Below are 15505 nucleotides of genomic sequence, written 5' to 3'. Positions count from 1 at the left end.
TACCTGTGATTTTGTTCCTATTTTTGGTAGCATTTATGTATTTTATCCAACAAGGTTGAAGTTGAAAATTCATGGAGCATAATGGTCAGTGCCTAGAATCTTTTTTTTTGGTCTGGCTAAGTCCTCTTCTATCAGGCTACATTAATATTTTTTCTTGCTTAATTCTGGTAGTTGTAGGCAATGCATGGGAATCAGTGGCTTGGCCATCCAAGCTCTTCCTAAACAGAATTCTGCAAGTATGAATGCTGCACAAAATCAGTAAAGACTGGAATGATTCAACCACCAAGATAACTGACATATTGCTTACAAATTAATATTTGTAACTGTATGCAAGCACAAAAAACTTTGTGTTCAACTTTAGTCACTGTTTCAATATCTTCTCTCTGTGAAATCTGTAAAACCAAATTTCCTGTGATTTGCTGTTCATGCATCAAAAATATATCAGGATTTTTGTATCTTCTTAAGATGGCAACCCAGATCTTATATTGATGATGAGAGGAAAGGGTTTTTTTAGAGAGTTTTGGTTTTGGTTTTTTTTCAAAGGAACAGATGAATCAGAAGAAAGTAATGTGCCATTGACCCATAGAAGAGGCAAGGCCTAGCTGCACATCTTAGAGGGCAGGGGAAGGCCAGATGATTATAGTGCATTTCCTTTTGGAGACAAGCCTTTTGAGAAACAAGCCATTTCTCTTTGAGACAGAAGCAGAATTCACTCCTTTGAAGTATGTGGAGAGCTAACTCATAAGCCTTACTTTTAAAGGAATGGACAAGGTGAACACTCTCAGCAGGACACTCATTTGAGTGCAGAGGGTACTCTGAAAATACATCAACAGCTTCATTGTGCTCTTCTGACGAAAGCACTTGCAGAAGAATTATTCATAATACGAGTTTATATCTCTACAACAGATAATGAGCCTGCAAAATACTACCATTATTTTCCAACCAAAGTACAGCTAATAACAGACATATTTCAAATATAATTGTGAGACTAAAGCCGACTGATGGTAATGATGTACATCTGAAGTAAAGGACTCTTCTCTTTATTATTGCTTCTATTGACCGAGATGTTTCCCCCGGTTATTTATTTATAACAGTAATATTTTAATAATGAAGTAGCAAGGCAGCAACTTAATTCCAAATGCTCAGTTTTCTTTGGAAAGTATACAGATTTTGAAGCAAAATGTTATTGACTCTCTTCCACTTTAGAGTCCAAGTAGAATGCAACTGTGTAAAGGGGAGCCCTTCAGAAGCAGAGAGTTTTACCACAGCGAGCTGTGAACCTGATGCTCCAAATCTGCCCAGGATAACCAATCGGACCAAAAATTCTCTAACTCTTCAGTGGAAGGTAAGGATTGCTTCACAGCCTTTAAAATAAATATTTTAAACTCTTCAAATATTTTTGGATTTATCAATAAAATACCAGTTTACTGAAACTGAAAATTCTTGTCAAACCTACTCATTTCAGTCACATTCATTCCCTGACTGGAAATAGATTTACTGGGTTAAGTGTGGGCTTGAGTAAAAAGAGAAGGATTCACAGAAAAGCAAGGGGTTTTTCAAGGTAAAATTACTGAGTTCAGTACCCAATGCATTTCAGGGACTAAATTAGAAAAAAAAAAAACAAACAAGAAACAAGCATTCATTGTATGGCAGCTGAGCTAGGACTGTCCTGGCAGCTGAAACAATCCTATAAGGGGAGCATTATCTGTCTGCCACTCTTCTTCTCATGGTTTGGCCCATACATGCATTTTTTAAGTGGTCTTGTATCCAGTTAGAATTCTAATTTTCTTGTTTTCCTGTTACAGGCATCTTGTGATAATGGTTCCAAAATCCACAGTTACCTTTTAGAATGGGATGAAGTAAGCAAGTTACTCTATCTTATTTTTAGTCCTCTATTTTTTTAAGTAGCTGTATGTGACTGTGCATGTCAAGTTGCATGAAAATTAAGATATCTGCTTACAGGCATGTGACAAATACATAATTCATGAAGCAATTATTAAAATGCAGTTGCTGCTTAGTTTTTTTTCTCAGGGGATATAATATAAGAGTATCTTAATTGCATGATTCTGCCAGTTTTCAGAGTGGCTTTTTCACTTGTAGTCCAATACTGTTTTCAAGAGCTGACAGAGAAGGGTCATTTTCCTTTAAGAGTCTTTCTTTTTAAGTAAGTGGGTGGATCAACTATGGCCCTGCAACTATCTTGCAGTCTCTACCTGGACAGCTATCCTAAGATGGCAGAGCTGCAGGATCTTCATGGCTTTTATTCTTTCAGCCCCAAGGAGCTGGGAAATGGATAGGAAGGAAAAAAGCTGCTAAATTAATACAAAGTGTCATATGCTACTGCCTCACCATATGGAGATTCTTGAGTTATATTTAATTTCAAAAAAGGATTCTACTTCATGTTTTTATGTACTTTAATCGATGGATGCATATGTAATGAGGTGTATAATATGATTAACATTACTTTTTAGGGAAAAGGAACTGGAGAGTTTTGCCAGTGTTACTACGGTCAACAGAAGCAGTACAGGATCACTAAACTATCACCAGCAATGGGGTACACCTTTAGGCTAGCAGCCAAAAATGACATGGGAATGAGGTAAATACTATTGCATGCATAAATATGGAATGCATATGCATGCCTGTGTGTACTACTTTAGGAAAAACTTATGGTGGTATTTAAAGAAAAAAGGTCTTTTGTCCAAATGGTCTGAAATGGAATATAGAATATACAGTATTTCAGCTGGAAGGGATCTACAGTGATCATCTAGTCCAACTGCTTAGTTAAGTATCTGATTGGATTATTCTTTCTTCAGGTAGCCTATGTGCCGGGGTATTGTCCCTTCATCTAAGATGTCTGTTAAGTCTCCTGTTACCCTGGGAAATAAACAGAATATAACATTACCACGTCGATGAACCCTTTGGAAGTTCTAGAGCTTATTATAAATGCTTAGGATATGTGGTTCATGCTTTTAATTGCTACTTTTCAGATGTTATAAAGCACCAAACTTTGTTTTGAATTTTTGAATGAATGACATGTGACTTCAGTGGAGAATATAAGTAAGAACTTGTAAAAAAAGTGTTTTGTGAAGTTATGCTTGCATCACTGGGTGCATTAGTTCTTGAGTGTGCTTCTTCTTCATGAGGCAAAGCAGGTGCACCTGGCTAGCAATCACACTACCAGAGCTCTACAGCAGGCTCCTGGTGTCCACACCACCTAGTAGTACTTGGACTTTGAGGTCCTGTGGGGCATAACAATAGTTTCCCTCACCATCAGCATAAAATTTCTTTATATATATATTTTTTATTTTTTTTATTTATTTGTTTAATTCAAACATTATGAACATTGTGCTGCAGCTCTCTAAAGTGGTGTTTTTACAGCATGAAATAGAGGATGTGTGTTGTGTGTCCTTTATCTGGCAGAAGGTGCTTGAAGCAAGTGCCTGCTTGGCCACTTTTGAAGAGCAATGTAAAGAGTAGAGAGCCAGACGTAGGGTCATAATTCATGCTGGGCAGAAGGAATCTTCTGCAGACTGTTAAGTATGTGAAAAATACAATTGGATCAGATCTGAGGCATGTGTTGGGAGACTTTGGAAAGTACTCAAGGAATGCATTGCATAGAATTCCTATGTCTTTCCTTAGGCACCTGCTTTGTGCTACTGTCAGAGGACACTGTAGTGGACTAGAATGACTTTTTGTATGCTCCAGTAGTCTTTATTGCATTACTGCCTTCTGGATGATGTTCCTGAAATTAATTATTCTCTTGAGTTGCTCCTGGACTTTGTCTTGATGAGATTCAGTTGGAACTGTTAAAAATAAAGACAGGGAGGGAGCTGGCAGTTAAGCAGGGTCCAGTGCTTAGGCTGTCTTCCTGTTCCCCTTTTACATCTGAGTGTAAATGTACCCTCTAGGAATAGCTGCACATATTACAGATTCCTCCAGCATAAGCTTTGAAGACACTGATCAGTTAAGTACCCTTCTTAAACTAATCACACTGAATAGATTTTTAAATCAATATTTCATAGCCTTGTGAAGATGTTCTTTATTGTCTTTATGGTATTATTTAATTAAGAAGTCTATTGAAATAATATTTATTAGTGTAGAGTGCCTGTTTATCCCTTATGAAGAATGTTAAGAACATTAGGCATCTGGAGACAGAATTTTGTCTAAATAATTTTACCGACAAGAACAGATATTTTATCTCTGAGTTACTATTTTTTAAATCTAATTATAACCTAAATGAAACAGAGGTTAAAGAAAACTATAAAAATAAAATCTATTTTTAAAAATACATAGTACTCTACTTCTGAGGGAATTGTTTAATAGTCATTCAAATATGGCTATGGCTGGAGCTCTTAGTTTATTTCAGTGTATTTTGGAGTGATTCAAGCAAGTTTAAAGATTAAATCTTTTTAAGATGTGTGGTTTTTTATCTAATATCTACTTGTAAGGTGACTCCTTAAATAGTTTGTTTTGAAAAGAGTTAGACTATTTGTATCTAACATTTCTTGATGCTTTATTCAGGCTGCCTATAAAATGCTGATCTTTTTTTAGCGAATATATTGTAGGTATCACTTCATCTCCATTCCATAAATTTTCTTGCTTGTGACTTCATACAAGAAAAAAAAAATTACTGTTCCCACAAAGTTTGAAGTTTTCTCTTATTTTTTACTTTTTCCCTTCTTCACATCTCTGACAGTCCTCACAATATGTCTGTTTTCTGTGCTATCAACACTCTTGATAATGTGTTGTCTGTAAGATTTTTTCCTTTAAATGCCAAAAATACCTCAATGCAGACCAAAATTTATAATACATGCATCGCTATAATATAGGTTGAGTAAGAGAGAAAGTTAACTTATTATTTTATTGAGATTTTTCAGGCAAGTCATCTTCAAAACACATGAGATATTTAACTGATATATTTGCTTAAACTATACAGAGGATTTTATTTTCAGGGCTTCCTTATGCTCATTTATGTAATCCTTAGCTTTTAAATTAGAATTACATCTTTGACATTAGTTTCCTGTGGTTAAAAAACTAGACCGGCTTTAGGCTTGTAAGTGATTCTTCACATCTGATGTAAAGCAGCAAAGCCATCTGAGAGCAGGTGGGGCTTTTTACTCTAGCTGGATGTATGTCAGACTGTCTGTGCAAGCACAGTACCTGTTCACTGACTTTTGCATCCCTCTGTTTCACAGTAGCTCTTCGTATGTTATTTGTTTGTATTTTCACCACAAAGTGTATCTAATCTAAATCAGATAAGGATAACAGTTATGTTAGAAGATTCACTGGTATGCACTCTACTTCTTTTTCTGCAATAAGACTTTCATTTTATCAGCTCTTAAAGTAGCTCTCTGTTGAATGAGGTTATTCTGTTATTTTCTGAATCTCTAAAGAAACCAATACTTCGAAGTAAGCTCAGACACATAAGCAAAGTTTGTTTTGAGGTCTTGTCATAGCTGTTTTTATGCCTTCATGTTTTCACTTTGAAAAGGAAGGACACTGTTGTATTAGTATATTATTACATATAGAGCTTTAGTGTTTTAGAATACTGAGTTCATATGAAAAAGCAAAACGTTTTGATTAGCAAAACATTGTAATTATATCGTACAAAGGAATCTTTCAGTTATGAACATTTTAACCTTGTTCAGATGCTTTGTTACTGACAGACTCATGGGCAAGTTAAGTTGTTTGCAGGTAACAGCTTGCAATTTCCCATTGTGCATATCTCCAAGAAACTGTCATAGCTGTGTTTAGTAAGAATTTTGGTTTTTAGCTATTAATTATTGTGTCTAGTTAGTTTACATACTGTCTGTTTTAAACAGTGATTTTAGTGAAGAAGTCCTGTATCATACCTCAGGCACTGCCCCAACCACACCAGCAAGTCCTTTGCTGATTAATGCTGGAGTTACTTGGTTATCCCTTCAATGGACAAAACCCTCAGGAACACCATCAGATGAAGGAATCTCATATATATTAGAGATGGAGGATGAGAACTCAGTAAGTTTAGAATACTTATTCTCAATATGTTTGATACATTATTGTATTAGTGTAGCAATGATTATTGTGCTAGAATATTCTACAAGGAATTGTATTTTCTGAAACTAAGCTAATGACTTGTCATTGCTGTGACCAGGCCACCTAGCTTTCTACTTTTAATTGTGTTTAGTGTTATTAAGCCCCATTTCTGCAAAGACTTTTAAATTGCTTATAACTTTGTGAATTTGTGTGTGAAAGTTAAGCCGTATAAGAGTTTGATTAAAGCAATTGCATCATGAAGTGTGGTCCCTCTGGATGCTTTTCAGACTAACAACATTTGTCTTAAAATCAGTACTGTTCTACCCTTTTAAAGTGTTAGGTAAAATTTCCAGTGACACTGTCTATGTTTTTCTTACTGATCTTTTCTCCTCTCTTGATTGAAAAATGCTTAATGAATTCACACCTCTTAAAAATAATTTGTGTTGATGCAATGAAGATGGACTTTTTACTTTGTCCAAAAATCATAATAATTACAGTTTGAAACAACTAATTTATTTCTATGAGGTATGTTGGATCCTCTGGTCTGCAAAAATAATGTTTCAAATAATCCTATTTAATTCTGCAGGGATATGGTTTCAAGCCAAAATATGATGGTGACGATCTTACCTACACGGTGAAGAATTTGAGGCGTAGTACAAAGTATAAATTTAGGGTAAGATTTTTTTCATATGTTTGGGCACTAGACTAGTCTGAGATTGACTCAGAAGTGGGGAGGGCCTTTTTAAAGGAAAACTGAATTTGATGCCAGTTTCTTGCAATTTCAGTCTCTAAAAACTGTCAGCTGAACACCTGCATTATTGTTTCTGCAGAAACAATAAGAACCTCTGCAAGGGTATAACACAGTGCAGGTATCCTGAAATTCCAAGTCGGGGTTTTTTATTTGGCTGGTTTGTTTCATATACATGGGTGATATTACTTAGTGTAGCTATGGTTTCTTTTACAGTAAACACAATGAAGGTGTTAGGGTAAGGAGCAACATTGATAAAAAAACATTGTTAGTAAGTCATCCATATTACCATGATGCTGAGCCTGTTTTAATGGTGCTGAGCCTGTTTTAATAAGCTTGAGGGCTGAACTGTTAGTTCAGAAAGAAGTCTGACCTAACTGAGCTTTTGGGTGTGGTTAAAAGGTAGAAAGAAGCATACTGGCCATGGGAAGATGATCAAATAGCCATCAAGGACTATAAGAACTTTGCCAGGACAGGCAAAGTTTGAAGTCAGGAAGGCTTAGGATTAACTAGAACTGAAATTGGCCAAAGATGACAAGAATGACATAAAATGCTTCTTCAGATACGTGAGAAGTAGAAGCACAGGGAAGACATGCAGAAGCCATTCCTAATGAGGGCAAAGAGGCAAGTTACTAATAAGGCAAATAAAGCAGAGGTTCTCAATACCTTCTTTGTCTATGCCTTACCAGCATAACTGGACACCGGATCATAGGATAAGGTAGCTGTGACAAGGCTGGAGTATGGTCTCTTGGAAGGGCTCAGTCCACTTCTGGATGTTAAGAGAAGTGGCTGACATTGCCACAAAACCCCTCTCTATAACATTTGAAAAATGATGCAAGTCAAGGGATATCCCTGATGTCTGGAAGAGGAGCTCAAAAGAGGATCCAGGGAACTACAGGCCCATTAATCTTACTTCAGTCCCTGGAAAAGAAATGGAAAAGTCTTCCTAGGAAATACTACAAGCCAAACAAAGCAGGCAGTTGGGAATAGCCTACACCAGAAGTAAATAATGGCTGACTATCCTGATCATGTCCTACCTCAAGGTAACACTTCAAGTTGGTCCAAGGAGATCAGTGGATGTTCTTTACGTGAACTTCAGCAAGCATTCAATAGTTTCCCCACAGCCTTCTCCCTGGCCAAACTGGATAGGTGAGATGTATGTGAGATGAGTGGAAAACTGGCCAACAGGCCCCACCCACTTAGAGGGTGATGATCAATGGTTTCTAGTCAGGCTAGCAGCCTGCCTAAATTAGGAACTCCAAGGGATAAGGAGGCCCCATGCTCATTTTTACAACTGATGGTTTCTTGACGATGGGATTGAGAGCACCCTCACCAAGTTTGCAGGTGACACCACACGGAGTGGTCAGATGAACACATCAGAAGGCAAAACTATCTTGCAGAAACACGCAGACAGGCTAGAAGAGTGAGATAGCAAAAACAATATGGAGTTTAACAAAGACAAGCGCAAAGTTCTGCACCTGGGCTGGAATAACCAAGGAGCACACTAGGCTAGGAGCAGCCTTGCTGAAAGGGACCTTCAGGCAAACTGGATCCTGGGTTGACTCAGCAGTGGCATTGCTAGCAGAGATAAGAGATCTTCCCTGCACTCAGCTTGTGTCAGATCACACCTGGAGAACTGTGTCCAGTTCTGATCCACACAGTTCACAAAAGACAGGCAGAGTGGGAGTTGGTCCAAAGGAGGGTCACAACAATTATAAAAGGGCTGGAGAACCTGTACTACAATGCAAGTCTAAAGGAATTACATATTTTCTCACTGGAGAAGGCTCAGAGGGGACCTCATCACAGTTCACCAGTACTTAAAGCCTGACTACAGAGAGGAGGGAGGTTCTCCCTTCACAAGGATCCACCTGGAGATTATAAGGAGCAAGAATTGCAAGGTGCACTGCAAGCGGTTTCATCTTGGTATAGGAAAGAAATTTTCCACAGTCAGATCAAGTAATCGCTGGAACAACCTCCCCAGAAATGTGGTGGAGTCCCCATCACTGGATGATTTCAAGATATGACTGGAGAGGATGTTAGATAATCTCATCTAGGCTCACTTTGCCCTGAAGGGTTGGATCAGATGATCTTTCAGGTCCCTTCCAGCCTGGGCTATTCTATATTCTAAGTCACTCTTGATTAGTTGCTTGAGTTTTGGAACAAAGCGAAAGACATGTCCCACAGTATGAATCACAGAATCATTTAAGTTGGAAAATATCTATAAGATCAAGTCCAGCTCCTAACCCAGCAGTAAACCATGTCCCTAAGCAGCATAATCTGCATATCCGTGAAATACCTCCAGCGGTGGTGACTCAACCACTTCCCTGGGCAGTCTTGCCAATGCTTGACTGCTCTTTCTGTGAAGGAATTCCTCTAATGTTCAATTTAAGCTTCCTCTGGTGCAACTTGAGGCATGGTCAGAGTAACCTCATCTGTCTGCAAGTGAAAAATGTTGATAGCTCTTGTCATGCATACACATAAAATAGTATTTCTTAAAGAAGAATTGGGAACTGTTGAAGAACAGCTTCTTTTTGCAATATGAATGGCAATAGTTTAAGGGTTGATTGATTTGTTTTGAGTTAACTAAAACATGTAAGTTTTCCTTTTCAGATGATATTTTACACTTCTGAATATCATTTTGTTGGGGTTTTTGCATAACTTAGTATTTAAATCATTTAAAATACACAGTATGTTTCTAACACTATTACAGCTACACATGAACTAAAGAATAGCTAATTGTCTTGAAACTAGCTTTTGCAGGACATTATCATAATCTTCCTTTGAAGGTAATACTGCACATTAATCATACTCATTACTAGTAAATGTATAGTTACTAAAACATCCTAAGTTTCTCATTAAAGTAAACTCCAATATTTATATCCTATTTTTATTAGCAAAACAATAAACAGAAATCTCTGTTCGCTCATTCATGGAGCATAAAGGAGAAGCAAATGTTATGTTAATCAGGTCTTTAATTTTTATTATACAGAGGAAAGACTTAATTAGTAGTAATATTCCTTAAGGCTTTTGAAAGAAGCTTTATAACCATTCGAAACCTTATTATAATACGTAAATGCTAACTGCCTGTTTAACTTAATTTGTAAGGGCACAAAGACAACCAGATGATTATTAATCTTGTAAACTCTATCAGGAGACTTAATGTCTGAGAGACATGTTAGCTTGCATTTCCTCCTCTCAGTCTGTACTAACATCACTGCTGTCATTCTATTCTGCTCATTTTTAAAACAAATCTAAAAGCTGAAAAAGCGGTTTTTTTCTTTTTTTTTCTTTTTTTCCTAGATGGTTTAGCTTTTTACTAAACAAAAAGTACGAAGTAAAGAATAGCAAGAATTTTTTTTCCTAGAATCACAGAAAAGTCTAGGTTGGAAGGGACTTTTACTGATCATCTGGGTCAAATTTGTGTAGAAGGCCAGGCCTTAGCTTAGGCAGTTCAACCCTGTCCCAGCCTTGTTGAGCTAAGATTTGGGTACTTCCAGCAAGTACAGTTCAGCCACTTCTTTGGACTGTCTTTTCTAATGGTAATTAATTTCTTTTCTTATATCCAGCTAGGATTTCCCCTAACACACTTTGTCTGCTGGCTCTTGTCCTGTCATTACAGATCCTTTGGAAGGCAATGTCTTCATCTCTTCTGTAACTATCTCTTAGGTATTGGAAGGCTGTGATTAGATCCTTCCCAATGAAACTTCTTTTTACTCAGGCAGAGTAAAATAAAGCTTTTTTTTCTGATGTTAGGTTTTCTAAACATCTGATCATCATGCTGGCCCTCTTCTGAACCCTATACATTTTCCTAGTGTCTCTTGAACTGGGAGCACCAAAACTGCACACAGTATTCCAAGCATGGTTTTAGAAGTGCTGAGTAAGGTGACATAATTAAATCCTTTGTTCTGCTGGGTAAATTCTTGCTGATGCAGCCTATGAAACAATTTGGCTTTGCTACTGCCTGATTCATTTGGCTTGCTCCTACTTGAATCCAAATATCCTTCTCAGCACAGCTGAATAAAGAAAAACCATCTGGAGTCACACCCCAGACTGCACTGGTGCTGGGATTATTCCATCCCAAGAGCATGACTGTATCTTTGTCCAAAGTTCATACAGTTCTTGTTAATGCAATATTTCATCTATCAGCCTATCAAAGTCTGTGTGATGGCTATATTCAGTCTGTATTTCAGCCTATGAAAGTCTGTATGATGGTTCTTCCCTCCCACAAATGTCTTTCTCCTAGTTTGGTGCTATATGCAAATCTGGGAGCATCACTCACTCCTGTCATCCAGATGACTTCTAAAGATAAAGAGTAGAATCTGACATTGGATTGGCTGCTGAGGAAATCCACTCATGAGCAGCTGCTAAACCATTAGCCAACACCCTTTGAGCCTGGCATTCTGTCAGGTTTTCTACACCCATCTTGTGGTCCATCTGTTCTATCTTAACCAGGTTGTCTACACAGATGTTGTGGCGATCAAACTAAGATTAGGGTAGGTGATGTCCCCAGCTCTCCTCCATTTGTTGAGCAAGCTGTTTCATTATGAAAGCACTCTAGGTTGGTTAAACACAATTTACCCTTGACAAATATAATTCCTTGTCCTTCATGACTTTCATGACAACCTTTGCCATAATGATCCTTGAGATTGAAGAGTTTATAAAATCCCTTTGCTGTTGTTAATACAACTTACCCATATAGACACTTCTTTTATCTCTGAATGTCCTTCTGTAAGAAGATGCTATACTAGGATGGGAGGGATTTTTTTAAGAATTTGGTTTTTTCTGGGAATTTGCATGCATTTATATTTTCAGTATAGGGATTATCTAGCTATGGGACTAATGAAAATGTATATAGTAACTTTAGTTCTTGTGCTAATTTATTGCATGTCTGTCTATATATACAATACAAATTAATTTGTCCTTACCATGAACAGTGAATACTATACCATTATCCAATGCATTTATAGTGTTTTATATATTCTTTCAGGTCATCGCTTATAACTCAGAAGGGAAAAGCAGTCCAAGTGAGACAGTGGAATACATTACTTGTCCAGACAAACCTGGAGTACCTTCAAAACCCACAGTGAAGGGAAAAATTCATGCACAGAGTTTCAAAGTAATCTGGGGTAAGAATGCTTTCCAGCTCTATTTAGAGTATTTCTTCTGTATTTTTAAAATATATATATAATATTTTTCTACAGAAGGTAGAAAAAGGTAGAAGAAGGTAGGTTTACTTTATTAACACTTCAGTCAGCCAAGCCATTATGATCCATTTACAGGGAAAAATACTGACTCAAACTACTTAGTGTGGCAGTACAACTAATTATATGGGAAGAATAATATGCTAATTGTAACAGGGACTGTTATTGCAGACAATTAAAACACGTAAGAGTGTGGTTAATTGATGTACTAAGAAGTTCCTTTTCTATGGCACAAAAAGTAGGTGCATGATATTCTGGTTTCTTATCAAAATGGAAGATTGAAGTTCAACCTGTATCTTCAAACTATTTGGTTTTGATAGATAAATTTTAGTTTGCAAAGGATGCTGAGAAACTTTTCCTTAAGTGCAGGAATTTTTAGGCTTGGGCTGTAAAATAGGAGAAGGTTAAACACTACTGTGTGATGCAGTACTTTAGCAGAAAAACAGTAAAAAATCACATTTATTGTCACTCCTTACCTATTTCCATTTAATAGTGTGTTTAATTTTTTAGCATCAATAATAAGAAATTTACTTGTAGAATATAAATAGTACTCACCAGGTCCAGTCTTGCATCTTCCCAGAGTGCTTTGCTACATCAGGACCTGATACTTGATCTTTTATGTACGATGCATAATGTATGAAGTTATTAAAAATACCTGATTTGTATATCAAAAGCTATCTAAAATATCAGTTTATATATACAGCTTTTAATACTCTTTATTTGGAACAGTGATACCTTTTCTGCATGGTAATTAATGTGACAATTTTCTTTTTCATTTGGAGTAATTTCCATCCAACCAAAGAAGTGCTATCTGCCATCTTAAGTCTCACTTTATATAGCTGGCATTTTATGATACATAACACTTGCCTAAGAGCCAACATAATTTTATCCAGCACATCCATAATGTGATGTTTAGGCAGGAGTACCCTTCTGTGTTGAAGTATAATACTGTCTTTATATTTGTTTAAAATGTTATTTCACATTATTTTAATTTTGGTGTTTTCTAAGTAATTTTTGAGAAACGGTATTAGGATTATAGGTCAAAGAAAGGTCTGTAGATTTGTGACTTGTACATGAATATTGTACCAGGGAGGATAGTGCACTCAATTTCTAGTGCTATATTAGAAGTTAAGAGATACGTTTTCATTGTAGAGCTCTTGACTTCTATTTTGTCCCAAAATATTTAGCTTTTTGAAATTGTCCTTAAATAATTTTGAAATATTTTTATATTCAAATCCATATCATAATTTTTCCTGTCTGCAGTCTAAATTACAAGACCATTAGAGCCTGTGTCCCTGAACCCATACTCCAGCAGCCTTGCACAGCACTTGAGACTGAAATGTTTGCTGTGGCATCTCTCAGGGGCAATTCCCTTGTCTCTTTTCCTGTATAAGAGTGTACAGGAGGGCTGAGAGCTAGTTTTCACATAGCAGGACTTGGAGTGATTTGCTGTTGCCCTGGACTACAATGTTCTCCTTCTACATAAGCACCCATCTCCAACTGTCTGTTGATTTTGCCATTGGGAAATCCTCCCCAAAAGCTATAAAGCCATTTAACTTACCTAACTTAGTTGGAATATTACTGTTTTTTATAGATCCACCAAAAGACAATGGGGGAGCAGCAATAAACACATATGTTGTGGAAATGTCTGAAGGTTTAAGTGGTAAGTATCATACATTGGCATTCACTTGTGTGGGTTTTTTTTCCCTGTCTCTGTGTGCATGTAGGAAGAATATAATGTGTATTATGACAGGGAAAGTTATTGCCAGGAACTGACATCAAAAAGAAAACAGAGGCACATTGATATTTGACACAAGAAGCTCTTTTTCTCTGATTCAGAAAAAAAAAAGATGCCACAAAATTTGCAATGCAATAGATGCTTTTTGTTTAACTTACTAATTAGATCTATTCAGTTTTGGAAATGAAATGACACATTTTAGACATTTTAGGGCAAGAAGACAGGGACATGTAGCTTTGTTGTCTGTATGGCAGATGAAAAAAAAGCTCATACTCAGTATTAATAGAACAGTGATGCAGCTGGGATAACTTTCTGTTCTTTGCTTTTCCATTCTTTCATCCAGAAAGGAAACTGACAGTATTTCTAAATTGGACATAAGCCTATCTTGCTAAATTATTCAAAAATCTAAACCTCTTAAGTAGCCTTATTGAGTTCAGAAACAGTGTCACATCGAGAATGAAAGTTTAAACTTCTCCAATGCTGTGTCAGATTAAGACAGAGCGCTGCCCCCACATATGATGGGAGCCCTCTCAGGGCTCTCAGCCGTGGTTCTTTTGATACTTAGTCTGCTGCTTTCCTCTCTCAGTCACGTGTCCCCATTAAGTCACTTTAGGAATGATGCACCCAAACCTTTCATACAAATTTAGTGAGCTGTGCATTACGTTTTATTCCCAGCCCTCTAAATTCTGTGGTGTATTCAGTTGTTGGAGATTTAATTAAAAGTCCCAGGTTCCCTGCTTAATCTCTTAAAAGAGAGAGAGAATGGTAAAGAGTTTCTGATTTAAGAATGCAAATAATGGAATCAGCATTCCACATGCTCCTGGGCCATTCAGGAATACAGGAACAAACTTCATCAATTTTAAACTGTAGTTACAGCCTGCAAAATGAAACTGTAATTTGAAGTTTGTTTTCCATGGAAAATGTTACTATGGTATCTTTCCTGTTTATTTGGTTATGATGTTGTATGTGCTTGCTGACCCAGTAAGTCCTCTTCTAGTTAAGTAGCTTCCTTATTGGGTATTTACCTTCACTTAAGCAGATCTACATCTAGGAAACTATCTTCATGAAATTATAGGATCTTCCAGGAGGTTCAAAGCAGTCTCAATTTCTCTTTTTTTAAATAAACATCAGGCGCACACTTATTTTAGTGAAGTTAGGATACCTGCTGTGGCTGGTACTGAAGTGTGGCAAATTACACTTTGGTTCATTGCACGCTTGTTGCTAACATTTCAGGAAACAAATGGGATACGATATACAGCGGAGCCGCTAGGGAACACGTGTGTGACCGACTAAATCCAGGCTCTTCCTATCGGTTACGTGTGTATTGCGTTGGGGAAGGAGGACAAAGCATGGTAATATCAGCTAATATTTTTATTAAATAAAATTTCTCTCTCTAAAAAAATCTGGTCCAGTAAATATTTAAGCAAATATTGTGCAGAAGTGGCTAACAAAATAGCCGTAATTAGAACCTCAGAGAAGTTCCAGTATTGCTGCACAGTGGTCTGAGTTTCTGCTCATTTGTTAAAGAAATACATCTGAATATTATTTTCTGATATTATATTTTGTTTTACATGATTGTCTTATTTACAGAAACAGACACTTTTCCTATGTGATACATTTATACCATGTCATTTATTAAGGCCTAACCCAATACAGCAGTTTAAGAAGGGTACTTGAAAAGGTTCCCCATAGAATTGGTTACGGCACCAAGCATAATAAAGTTCAGGAAGTATTTGGACAATGGTATCTCACATAGTGTGATTCTCAGGGCTGTCTTTGGGCTAGGAGCTGGACTTGTAGATC

The 15505-nt window shown here is 36.8% G+C and overlaps 1 protein-coding gene across 4 annotated transcripts in view; it reads left to right on the top strand.

Annotated features, from left to right (window-relative positions):
- Positions 1 to 15505, top strand: part of FNDC3A (fibronectin type III domain containing 3A) — a 112631-nt gene that overhangs the window by 82483 nt on the left and 14643 nt on the right. For all 4 annotated transcript variants that reach the window (XM_062487698.1, XM_062487696.1, XM_062487695.1 and 1 more), the window contains 8 exons: positions 1207 to 1345; positions 1806 to 1859; positions 2472 to 2596; positions 5823 to 5997; positions 6602 to 6688; positions 11751 to 11889; positions 13559 to 13627; positions 14936 to 15054. In XM_062487698.1, the coding sequence (XP_062343682.1) occupies positions 1207 to 1345; positions 1806 to 1859; positions 2472 to 2596; positions 5823 to 5997; positions 6602 to 6688; positions 11751 to 11889; positions 13559 to 13627; positions 14936 to 15054 (907 nt within the window). The remainder of the gene's footprint in view (positions 1 to 1206; positions 1346 to 1805; positions 1860 to 2471; positions 2597 to 5822; positions 5998 to 6601; positions 6689 to 11750; positions 11890 to 13558; positions 13628 to 14935; positions 15055 to 15505) is intronic.

The sequence above is a fragment of the Cinclus cinclus genome, chromosome 2 (assembly GCF_963662255.1).
Source record: "Cinclus cinclus chromosome 2, bCinCin1.1, whole genome shotgun sequence".
Lineage (NCBI taxonomy): Eukaryota > Metazoa > Chordata > Aves > Passeriformes > Cinclidae > Cinclus > Cinclus cinclus.
This window is presented reverse-complemented; position numbering and strand designations above follow the sequence as displayed.